This window comes from Cyclopterus lumpus, chromosome 1 (genome assembly GCF_009769545.1).
Source record: "Cyclopterus lumpus isolate fCycLum1 chromosome 1, fCycLum1.pri, whole genome shotgun sequence".
In the NCBI taxonomy this organism is placed as follows: domain Eukaryota; kingdom Metazoa; phylum Chordata; class Actinopteri; order Perciformes; family Cyclopteridae; genus Cyclopterus; species Cyclopterus lumpus.
Window position 1 is genome coordinate 26,351,337 of NC_046966.1, and position 12,500 is coordinate 26,363,836.

The 12,500-nt window shown below is 40.6% G+C and overlaps 1 protein-coding gene across 2 annotated transcripts in view; it reads left to right on the top strand.

The window, feature by feature from the left end:
• Window positions 1-12,500, top strand: part of LOC117730786 (dnaJ homolog subfamily A member 3, mitochondrial-like) — a 15,103-nt gene that overhangs the window by 1,556 nt on the left and 1,047 nt on the right. For both annotated transcript variants that reach the window (XM_034532784.1, XM_034532775.1), the window contains exons 2-9: window positions 4,126-4,262; window positions 4,353-4,436; window positions 8,055-8,264; window positions 8,375-8,527; window positions 8,660-8,807; window positions 10,824-10,888; window positions 10,968-11,096; window positions 12,155-12,270. In XM_034532784.1, coding sequence (XP_034388675.1) covers window positions 4,126-4,262; window positions 4,353-4,436; window positions 8,055-8,264; window positions 8,375-8,527; window positions 8,660-8,807; window positions 10,824-10,888; window positions 10,968-11,096; window positions 12,155-12,270 — 1,042 coding nt within the window. The remainder of the gene's footprint in view (window positions 1-4,125; window positions 4,263-4,352; window positions 4,437-8,054; window positions 8,265-8,374; window positions 8,528-8,659; window positions 8,808-10,823; window positions 10,889-10,967; window positions 11,097-12,154; window positions 12,271-12,500) is intronic.

Here is a 12,500-nt window from a genome sequence, read left to right on the forward strand (position 1 = left end):
AGTATGTTGACATCAGTAACAGTTACATCAGTAACAGTTACATCAGTAACAGTTACATCAGTAACAGTATGTTGACATCAGTAACAGTTACATCAGTAACAGTTACATCAGTAACAGTTACATCAGCAACAGTTACATTAGTAACAGTATGTTGACATTAGTAACAGTTACATCAGTAACAGTTACATTAGTAACAGTATGTTGACATTAGTAACAGTCTGTTGACATTAGTAACAGTTACATCAGTAACAGTCTGTTGACATCAGTAACAGTTACATCAGTAACAGTATGTTGACATTAGTAACAGTCTGTTGACATTAGTAACAGTCTGTTGACATCAGTAACAGTTACATCAGTAACAGTTACATTAGTAACAGTTACATCAGTAACAGTTACATTAGTAACAGTATGTTGACATTAGTAACAGTCTGTTGACATCAGTAACAGTTACATCAGTAACAGTATGTTGACGTTAGTAACAGTTACATCAGTAACAGTATGTTGACATTAGTAACAGTTACATCAGTAACAGTTACATCAGTAACGGTATGTTGACATCAGTAACAGTTACATTAGTAACAGTTACATCAGTAACAGTCTGTTGACATTAGTAACAGTTACATCAGTAACGGTATGTTGACATCAGTAACAGTTACATCAGTAACAGTTACATCAGTAACAGTATGTTGACATCAGTAACAGTATGTTGACATTAGTAACAGTCTGTTGACATTAGTAACAGTATGTTGACATTAGTAACAGTTACATCAGTAACAGTCTGTTGACATCAGTAACAGTTACATCAGTAACAGTTACATCAGTAACAGTATGTTTACATCAGTAACAGTATGTTGACATTAGTAACAGTCTGTTGACATTAGTAACAGTATGTTGACATTAGTAACAGTTACATCAGTAACAGTTACATTAGTAACAGTATGTTGACATTAGTAACAGTTACATCAGTAACAGTTACATCAGTAACAGTCTGTTGACATTAGTAACAGTTACATCAGTAACGGTATGTTGACATCAGTAACAGTTACATCAGTAACAGTTACATCAGTAACAGTATGTTGACATCAGTAACAGTATGTTGACATTAGTAACAGTCTGTTGACATTAGTAACAGTATGTTGACATTAGTAACAGTTACATCAGTAACAGTCTGTTGACATCAGTAACAGTTACATCAGTAACAGTTACATCAGTAACAGTATGTTTACATCAGTAACAGTATGTTGACATTAGTAACAGTCTGTTGACATTAGTAACAGTTACATCAGTAACAGTATGTTGACGTTAGTAACAGTTACATCAGTAACAGTTACATTAGTAACAGTATGTTGACATTAGTAACAGTTACATCAGTAACAGTTACATCAGTAACAGTATGTTGACATCAGTAACAGTTACATTACTAACAGTATGTTGACATTAGTAACAGTCTGTTGACATTAGTAACAGTTACATTACTAACAGTCTGTTGACATTAGTAACAGTCTGTTGACATTAGTAACAGTCTGTTGACATTAGTAACAGTTACATTACTAACAGTATGTTGACATTAGTAACAGTCTGTTGACATTAGTAACAGTTACATTAGTAACAGTCTGTTGACATCAGTAACAGTTACATCAGTAACAGTTACATTAGTAACAGTCTGTTGACATTAGTAACAGTTACATCAGTAACGGTTACATTAGTAACAGTCTGTTGACATTAGTAACAGTCTGTTGACATTAGTAACAGTTACATCAGTAACAGTTACATCAGTAACAGTATGTTGACATTAGTAACAGTTACATCAGTAACAGTTACATCAGTAACAGTTACATTAGTAACAGTATGTTGACATTAGTAACAGTTACATTAGTAACAGTCTGTTGACATTAGTAACAGTTACATCAGTAACGGTTACATTAGTAACAGTATGTTGACATTAGTAACAGTTACATTAGTAACAGTCTGTTGACATTAGTAACAGTTACATCAGTAACAGTTACATCAGTAACAGTATGTTGACATCAGTAACAGTTACATCAGTAACAGTTACATCAGTAACAGTTACATCAGTAACAGTATGTTGACATCAGTAACAGTTACATCAGTAACAGTTACATCAGTAACAGTTACATCAGCAACAGTTACATTAGTAACAGTATGTTGACATTAGTAACAGTTACATCAGTAACAGTTACATTAGTAACAGTATGTTGACATTAGTAACAGTCTGTTGACATTAGTAACAGTTACATCAGTAACAGTCTGTTGACATCAGTAACAGTTACATCAGTAACAGTATGTTGACATTAGTAACAGTCTGTTGACATCAGTAACAGTTACATCAGTAACAGTTACATTAGTAACAGTTACATCAGTAACAGTTACATTAGTAACAGTATGTTGACATTAGTAACAGTCTGTTGACATCAGTAACAGTTACATCAGTAACAGTATGTTGACGTTAGTAACAGTTACATCAGTAACAGTATGTTGACATTAGTAACAGTTACATCAGTAACAGTTACATCAGTAACGGTATGTTGACATCAGTAACAGTTACATTAGTAACAGTTACATCAGTAACAGTCTGTTGACATTAGTAACAGTTACATCAGTAACGGTATGTTGACATCAGTAACAGTTACATCAGTAACAGTTACATCAGTAACAGTATGTTGACATCAGTAACAGTATGTTGACATTAGTAACAGTCTGTTGACATTAGTAACAGTATGTTGACATTAGTAACAGTTACATCAGTAACAGTCTGTTGACATCAGTAACAGTTACATCAGTAACAGTTACATCAGTAACAGTATGTTTACATCAGTAACAGTATGTTGACATTAGTAACAGTCTGTTGACATTAGTAACAGTATGTTGACATTAGTAACAGTTACATCAGTAACAGTTACATTAGTAACAGTATGTTGACATTAGTAACAGTTACATCAGTAACAGTTACATCAGTAACAGTCTGTTGACATTAGTAACAGTTACATCAGTAACGGTATGTTGACATCAGTAACAGTTACATCAGTAACAGTTACATCAGTAACAGTATGTTGACATCAGTAACAGTATGTTGACATTAGTAACAGTCTGTTGACATTAGTAACAGTATGTTGACATTAGTAACAGTTACATCAGTAACAGTCTGTTGACATCAGTAACAGTTACATCAGTAACAGTTACATCAGTAACAGTATGTTTACATCAGTAACAGTATGTTGACATTAGTAACAGTCTGTTGACATTAGTAACAGTTACATCAGTAACAGTATGTTGACGTTAGTAACAGTTACATCAGTAACAGTTACATTAGTAACAGTATGTTGACATTAGTAACAGTTACATTAGTAACAGTTACATCAGTAACAGTATGTTGACATCAGTAACAGTTACATCAGTAACAGTTACATCAGTAACAGTATGTTGACATCAGTAACAGTTACATCAGTAACAGTTACATCAGTAACAGTTACATTAGTAACAGTTACATCAGTAACAGTATGTTGACGTTAGTAACAGTTACATCAGTAACAGTTACATTAGTAACAGTATGTTGACATCAGTAACAGTTACATCAGTAACAGTTACATCAGTAACAGTATGTTGACATTAGTAACAGTTACATCAGTAACAGTATGTTGACATCAGTAACAGTTACATCAGTAACAGTTACATCAGTAACAGTATGTTGACATTAGTAACAGTTACATCAGTAACAGTTACATCAGTAACAGTATGTTGACATCAGTAACAGTTACATCAGTAACAGTTACATTAGTAACAGTTACATCAGTAACAGTATGTTGACGTTAGTAACAGTTACATCAGTAACAGTGTGGTGAGTTTTGTATTGGTTAATATTTCCAGTCTCTACTGACAGGAATAAAGTCTGGAGCTTTAATGCAATTCGTGTTTCTTGCTGACATTTTCTATTCTATGCTGAGGGTTGAAATGAAAAGATTTTGGACCTTGTTATTGATATCCAGCTGGCTTCTTTAACCTTTTATTGGGGCTCTGCACAAAAACCACCCCTCACATTAAATATTGCAGGTGGCTGATCAGTTATGAATGTTACTCCTGGTCACTTCTGGACCCTGTCCTCTGCAGGCTCCAGATGTTCCTGTGGTATCACCTGCCACTCTTTTCACACCAGCAGCAGCTTGGCAAACAAGCAGGACTTCTATAAAGTCTTGGGTGTCTCCAGTACTGCGGCGCAGAAGGACATCAAGAAGGCGTACTACCAGGTCAGAGACTCATCGCTGTGTCACACATACCTTCAGGAAGAGGCTTCTCCTTCTCTACTCATCAGTCTTCCTACGTTTTGTCTCTCCCAGTTGGCAAAGAAGTATCACCCGGACACCAACCCAGAAGACCCCGACGCCAAAGAGAAGTTTGCCCAGCTGGCTGAAGCCTATGAGGTACAAAACCATACAAATGAATAAGTGAGGGGTCATGTCGACCCTTTACAACAATGTTAAAGTGCAATATAATTGGTCATTTATGATTAGCAGTAGGGTTGCAAAATTGGAAACTTTCCACGGGAATAAACAGGAATAAACTGGGAATAAACAGGAATAAACTGGGAATAAACAGGAATAAACTGGGAATAAACAGGAATAAACTGGGAATTTTGGGGTAATTTAACTGTATGTACCTCGTCATAAGCAGACGTGCATGCAAACATTTATAATACAACTTTTAAAAATGACTTTTTTGACATTTTGTCAGAACTTTATTCTTTCATCGAAAAACAAAAACATGAACGTTGAATAAAAAAGGTGTATTCCCTTTGATCACCTCCCCCCCCCCAACCCAGTGACCTCATCAACGTCTACTGTATACAAATAAACTTGGTATTAAAATGAACATGGCTTCAGTTCACCAAGTAATCAATATGCTAATGACAAACAGTGTTGGGAAAGTTCACTTTCTACTAGTTTAGTTCATAATTCAAAATGTTGAACTAAGTTCACAGCTCCATGAACTAGTTCTCAGTTATTTTGTTCAATATGTTGCAGCTATAATTTAAATCTCTATCTGTCTGCAATACCGCTCTTGGCCTCTACGCCACTCGGCGCTCTCACACTTGCCAGACAAAGGGCTGAAACGTTCAGACACTGATGACAAAGACGTTCAGAAACAACACAACGTTTATGTTTATGTTTCTGGCAGACAATGTTCCCAACGTGCTGCATTCAGGGACCAGCTGAGCTCGGCGTGCATAGTCTTGTTCTAGGGTTGTCACGATACCAAATTCTAACTTCGATACGATACCTGCCATGAATATCACAATACCACAAATACGATACTGGTATATTTATCTATAATAGTAATAAATAAAACATCTGTATGGTTCCCTTTTTACCAGGTTGTTCCTTCCCAGCTTTTTGAACACTTAACAAATGGCATTAATTTTAGTATTAGCCTACAGCAAGATATTAATGAGAACTACATGGTGGCATCACAGCATTGATTATACACGGCTATGTAGGCATTTGTCTGTATCTGACCAGATGACTACATAGTTCCTTCCATAAGTATGAGCAATTGTAGAGTTCATATTTAATCTTAATTCATGGAATAATTATTTTTCCTTCACTAAAATAAAAAAGACTTAGCTGAAGATCCACCAGCATGTAGCTATTTAGCATCAATTGTTTCATTTAGTACACGTGTGCATTGTGACCTCATGATCACAGACTGGTCGTCAAAGGCTACAGTGTTTGTCTGTATGAGGGTGAGCTTAAGGTGAGCACCATGGTTATAATCACATTTGATTACCTGTCGTTCTTTGAACAGTTCGGGGTGTCTGTCTGAAAGGTGATTTAATGTTTGACGTGTTGCTCCTTGGTCTGAGTGGCTTTAACACGTTTTGCAGACGGGTCTCTGTATGTCAGTGGGCTTTCCTTCACTGTCTGTATGTCAGTGGGCTTTCCTTCACTGTCTGTATGTCAGTGGGCTTTCCTTCACTGTCTGTATGTCAGTGGGCTTTCCTTCACTGTCTGTATGTCAGTGGGCTTTCCTTCACTGTCTGTATGTCAGTGGGCTTTCCTTCACTGTCTGTATGTCAGTGGGCCTTCCTTCACTGTCTGTATGTCAGTGGGCCTTCCTTCACTGTCTGTATGTCAGTGGGCCTTCCTTCACCGTCTGTATGTCAGTGGGCTTTCCTTCACTGTCTGTATGTCAGTGGGCCTTCCTTCACTGTCTGTATGTCAGTGGGCCTTCCTTCACCGTCTGTATGTCAGTGGGCTTTCCTTCACTGTCTGTATGTCAGTGGGCTTTCCTTCACTGTCTGTGTGTCAGTGGGCTTTCCTTCACCGTCTGTATGTCAGTGGGCCTTCCTTCACTGTCTGTATGTCAGTGGGCTTTCCTTCACTGTCTGTATGTCAGTGGGCTTTCCTTCACTGTCTGTATGTCAGTGGGCTTTCCTTCACTGTCTGTATGTCAGTGGGCCTTCCTTCACTGTCTGTATGTCAGTGGGCCTTCCTTCACTGTCTGTATGTCAGTGGGCTTTCCTTCACTGTCTGTATGTCAGTGGGCTTTCCTTCACTGTCTGTATGTCAGTGGGCTTTCCTTCACTGTCTGTATGTCAGTGGGCCTTCCTTCACTGTCTGTATGTCAGTGGGCTTTCCTTCACTGTCTGTATGTCAGTGGGCTTTCCTTCACTGTCTGTATGTCAGTGGGCTTTCCTTCACTGTCTGTATGTCAGTGGGCTTTCCTTCACTGTCTGTATGTCAGTGGGCCTTCCTTCACTGTCTGTATGTCAGTGGGCCTTCCTTCACTGTCTGTATGTCAGTGGGCTTTCCTTCACTGTCTGTATGTCAGTGGGCCTTCCTTCACCGTCTGTGTGTCAGTGGGCTTTCCTTCACCGTCTGTATGTCAGTGGGCTTTCCTTCACTGTCTGTATGTCAGTGGGCTTTCCTTCACTGTCTGTATGTCAGTGGGCTTTCCTTCACCGTCTGTATGTCAGTGGGCTTTCCTTCACTGTCTGTATGTCAGTGGTCTTTCCTTCACCGTCTGTATGTCAGTGGGCTTTCCTTCACTGTCTGTATGTCAGTGGTCTTTCCTTCACTGTATGTATGTCAGTGGTCTTTCCTTCACCGTCTGTATGTCAGTGGGCTTTCCTTCACTGTCTGTATGTCAGTGGGCTTTCCTTCACTGTCTGTATGTCAGTGGGCCTTCCTTCACTGTCTGTATGTCAGTGGGCTTTCCTTCACTGTCTGTATGTCAGTGGGCTTTCCTTCACTGTCTGTATGTCAGCGGGACTGTATTGTCAGTCCCGCCCCCTTGCATTCAATGCGCTGGGCAGCCCCGCCCCCTTGCAGTCGATGCGCTGGGCAGCCCCGCCCCCTTGCATTCAATGCGCTGGGCAGCCCCGCCCCCTTGCAGTCAACCCGCTGGGCAGCCCCGCCCCCTTGCAGTCGATGCGCTGGGCAGCCCCGCCCCCTTGCAGTCAACCCGCTGGGCAGCCCCGCCCCCTTGCAGTCGATGCGCTGGGCAGCCCCGCCCCCTTGCAGTCAACCCGCTGGGCAGCCCCGCCCCCTTGCAGTCGATGCGCTGGGCAGCCCCGCCCCCTTGCAGTCAACCCGCTGGGCAGCCCCGCCCCCTTGCAGTCGATGCGCTGGGCAGCCCCGCCCCCTTGCAGTCAACCCGCTGGGCAGCCCCGCCCCCTTGCAGTCAACCCGCTGGGCAGCCCCGCCCCCTTGCAGTCAATGCGCTGCGCAGCATTAAAGGAGCGGAGCAGTGCGTATTTTAATAAAGTATCGATACTACAAATATGCAAAACCGTATTGTTTTGAACGTACTGGTACCGCGGTACCTTTTTAGAATCGGTACACCGTGCAGCCCCGTCTTCTCAACTACATTTAAGTTCCCTGTTATATGCTCTTGCAAAAAAACTTAGGCACATTTTTTTTTTTCAAAATTCCCGAGCCATAATTCCCGTGGAAACTTTCCGGAAAATGTTCCACCCCTTTGCAACCCTAATTAGCAGCATCAACAAATGATGTCATTCAAACTCAAACCCCCCAAAAAAGGTGCTGAGTGACGAACTGAAGAGGAAGCAGTATGACACGTACGGAGCGACAGGCTTCGACCCGAGCCGTGCCGGGTCAGCAGGCCAGCAGCACTACAAGGCAGGGGGGACCAACATAGACCCGGAGGAGCTCTTCAGGAAGATCTTTGGAGAGTTTACTGGAGGAATGGGCTTCGGAGACATTCACAACATGTTTGAACAACGGCCCGAGGTAAACCAGAACTTTAGACAGTTTTTACATCTTAGATTTAGTTCAAAATAAGTGAAACATTTGTGCATTAAATAGCAGGTCGTTAAGAAGCGTATTGATTCCTTCCACAGTTTGTGATGGAGCTTACGTTTTCAGAGGCAGCGAAGGGGGCCAACAAGGAGCTGAATGTGAACCTGGACGACGCCTGTCCGAGGTGTGATGGGAAGGCCAACGAGCCGGGCACCAAAGTGTCTCACTGTAACTATTGCAACGGCACCGGCTTGGTGAGTTCCAGACCAGCAGGTGGAGACTTCTTCAGACTCTTTGCTTTTAGCTTCCTTTCAGGATTCCACACTGTCCCACTGTGCTGCTGGTGGGTCACTGTGCATCACACATGTCTGTGGCGCCCCCTGCAGGAGACGGTGAACACGGGTCCTTTCATGATGCGCACCGCCTGTCGCCGCTGCGGTGGGAAGGGCTCGATCATCAACACGCCGTGCGCTCTGTGCCGAGGTTCAGGACAGACCAAGAAGAGGCAGACCGTCACGGTGCCGGTACCGGCTGGTAGGTTGATTCATTTGGTACATTTGTTTGGTTCATTTGGTACATTTGTTTGGTTCATTTGGTACATTTGTTTGGTTTATTTGGTACATTTGTTTGGTACATTTGGTACATTTGTTTGGTTTATTTGGTACATTTGTTTGGTTCATTTGGTACATTTGTTTGGTTCATTTGGTACATTTGTTTGGTTCATTTGGTACATTTGTTTGGTTCATTTGGTACATTTGTTTGGTTCATTTGGTACATTTGTTTGGTACATTTGGTACATTTGTTTGGTTTATTTGGTACATTTGTTTGGTTCATTTGGTACATTTGTTTGGTTCATTTGGTACATTTGTTTGGTTCATTTGGTACATTTGTTTGGTTTATTTGGTACATTTGTTTGGTACATTTGGTACATTTGTTTGGTTTATTTGGTACATTTGTTTGGTTCATTTGGTACATTTGTTTGGTTTATTTGGTACATTTGTTTGGTTCATTTGGTACATTTGTTTGGTTCATTTGGTACATTTGTTTGGTTCATTTGGTACATTTGTTTGGTTCATTTGGTACATTTGTTTGGTTTATTTGGTACATTTGTTTGGTTCATTTGGTACATTTGTTTGGTTCATTTGGTACATTTGTTTGGTTTATTTGGTACATTTGTTTGGTACATTTGTTTGGTACATGTGTTTGGTACATTTGTTTGGTACATTTGGTACATTTGTTTGGTTCATTTGGTACATTTGTTTGGTTTATTTGGTACATTTGTTTGGTACATTTGGTACATTTGTTTGGTTCATTTGGTACATTTGTTTGGTTTATTTGGTACATGTGTTTGGTACATTTGTTTGGTACATTTGTTTGGTACATTTTGTACATGTGTTTGGTACATTTGTTTGGTACATTTGGTACATTTGTTTGGTTCATTTGGTACATTTGTTTGGTTTATTTGGTACATGTGTTTGGTACATTTGTTTGGTACATTTGTTTGGTACATTTTGTACATTTGTTTGGTACATTTGTTTGGTACATTTGTTTGGTTCATTTGGTACATTTGTTTGGTACATTTGGTACATTTGTTTGGTTCATTTGGTACATTTGTTTGGTTTATTTGGTACATTTGTTTGGTACATTTGTTTGGTACATTTGTTTGGTTTATTTGGTACATTTGTTTTGTACATTTGTTTGGTACATTTGTTTGGTACATTTGGTACATTTGTTTGGTTCATTTGGTACATTTGTTTGGTTTATTTGGTACATGTGTTTGGTACATTTGTTTGGTACATTTGTTTGGTACATTTGTTTGGTACATTTGTTTGGTACATTTGGTACATTTGTTTGGTACATTTGTTTGGTACATTTGGTACATTTGTTTGGTACATTTGTTTGGTACATTTGGTACATTTGTTTGGTTCATTTGGTACATTTGTTTGGTTTATTTGGTACATTTGTTTGGTACATTTGTTTGGTACATTTGTTTGGTACATTTGGTACATGTGTTTGGTACATTTTGTACATTTGTTTGGTTCATTTGGTACATTTGTTTGGTACATTTGTTTGGTACATTTGTTTGGTACATTTGTTTGGTACATTTGTTTGGTACATTTGTTTGGTACATTTTGTACATTTGTTTGGTACATTTTGTACATTTGTTTGGTACATTTGTTTGGTACATTTGTTTGGTACATGTGTTTGGTACATGTGTTTGGTACATGTGTTTGGTACATGTGTTTGGTACATTTGTTTGGTACATGTGTTTGGTACATTTGTTTGGTACATGTGTTTGGTACATTTGTTTGGTACATGTGTTTGGTACATTTTGTACATTTGTTTGGTACATTTGTTTGGTACATTTGTTTGGTACATTTTGTACATTTGTTTGGTACATTTGTTTGGTACATTTGTTTGGTACATTTGTTTGGTACATTTTGTACATTTGTTTGGTACATTTGTTTGGTACATTTGTTTGGTACATTTTGTACATTTGTTTGGTACATTTAACACATCTTGTAGTAATCATAATTTTTCTTCTCACAGGAGTGGAAAATGGTCAAGCAGTTCGTATGTCAGTCGGGAAAAAAGAAATCCTCATCACGTTCAGGGTGAGTCTTCCTTCTCTGGGCTCAGGTCAAACCTCCAGACTCCCAGGTCTGGAGGTTTGACCTGGAACGTCTCCTTCAGGTTCAGAGGAGTCCGGTCTTCAGGCGCAACGGAGTCGACATCCACTCAGACGTGTTGATCTCTGTGGCTCAGGCCATCCTGGGAGGAACCGCCACGGCACCGGGCCTCTACCAAACCATCAGCATACTGGTGGGTAAGACCACGTCTACCAAACCATCAGCATGTTGGTGGGTAAGACCACGTCTACCAAACCATCAGCATACTGGTGGGTAAGACCACGTCTACCAAACCATCAGCATACTGGTGAGTAAGACCACGTCTACCAAACCATCAGCATACTGGTGAGTAAGACCACGTCTACCAAACCATCAGCATACTGGTGGGTAAGACCACGTCTACCAAACCATCAGCATACTGGTGGGTAAGACCACGTCTACCAAACCATCAGCATGTTGGTGGGTAAGACCACGTCTACCAAACCATCAGCATACTGGTGGGTAAGACCACGTCTACCAAACCATCAGCATACTGGTGAGTAAGACCACGTCTACCAAACCATCAGCATACTGGTGGGTAAGACCACGTCTACCAAACCATCAGCATACTGGTGAGTAAGACCACGTCTACCAAACCATCAGCATACTGGTGAGTAAGACCACGTCTACCAAACCATCAGCATACTGGTGGGTAAGACCACGTCTACCAAACCATCAGCATACTGGTGAGTAAGACCACGTCTACCAAACCATCAGCATACTGGTGGGTAAGACCACGTCTACCAAACCATCAGCATACTGGTGGGTAAGACCACGTCTACCAAACCATCAGCATACTGGTGAGTAAGACCACGTCTACCAAACCATCAGCATACTGGTGAGTAAGACCACGTCTACCAAACCATCAGCATACTGGTGGGTAAGACCACGTCTACCAAACCATCAGCATACTGGTGAGTAAGACCACGTCTACCAAACCATCAGCATACTGGTGAGTAAGACCACGTGAACACGAGTACTGGCTGAAGGTAAATGATGCGTTCAGGCTCTGCTCAGTGAACATGAGTAGTGGCTGAAGGTAAATGATGCGTTCAGGCTCTGCTCAGTGAACATGAGTAGTGGCTGAAGGTAAATGATGCGTTCAGGCTCTGCTCAGTGAACATGAGTAGTGGCTGAAGGTAAATGATAACGTTCCCATGGTGCGTTCAGGTGTAATCTAGTAATGGTAGTAAAGGTGGATTATGTTCTCAGATTCCTGCCAGCTGTCCGGCTGACCAGGTGATCCGGCTTCAAGGTAAAGGGATCCGCAGGATGAACCGGTCCAGCTTTGGGGATCACTACGCACACATCAAGATCCGGGTTCCAAAGTATGACCTCATCCACAACATGTGTGTTTATCCAAACAATAGTTATTTATGCATCTAGATATCATATTGTTTTGTGTATACAGCGTTTTAATGATTAATGTCATAATAACTGAGTGATTCTGCACTAAAGACGTGTTCTAGTCCTGATGCTCAAGAGCGGACTTTATATTATATATATCTAAATATTACTGAGGAACTCTAGATACAATGTGACGGGAGCAGAAATAGCT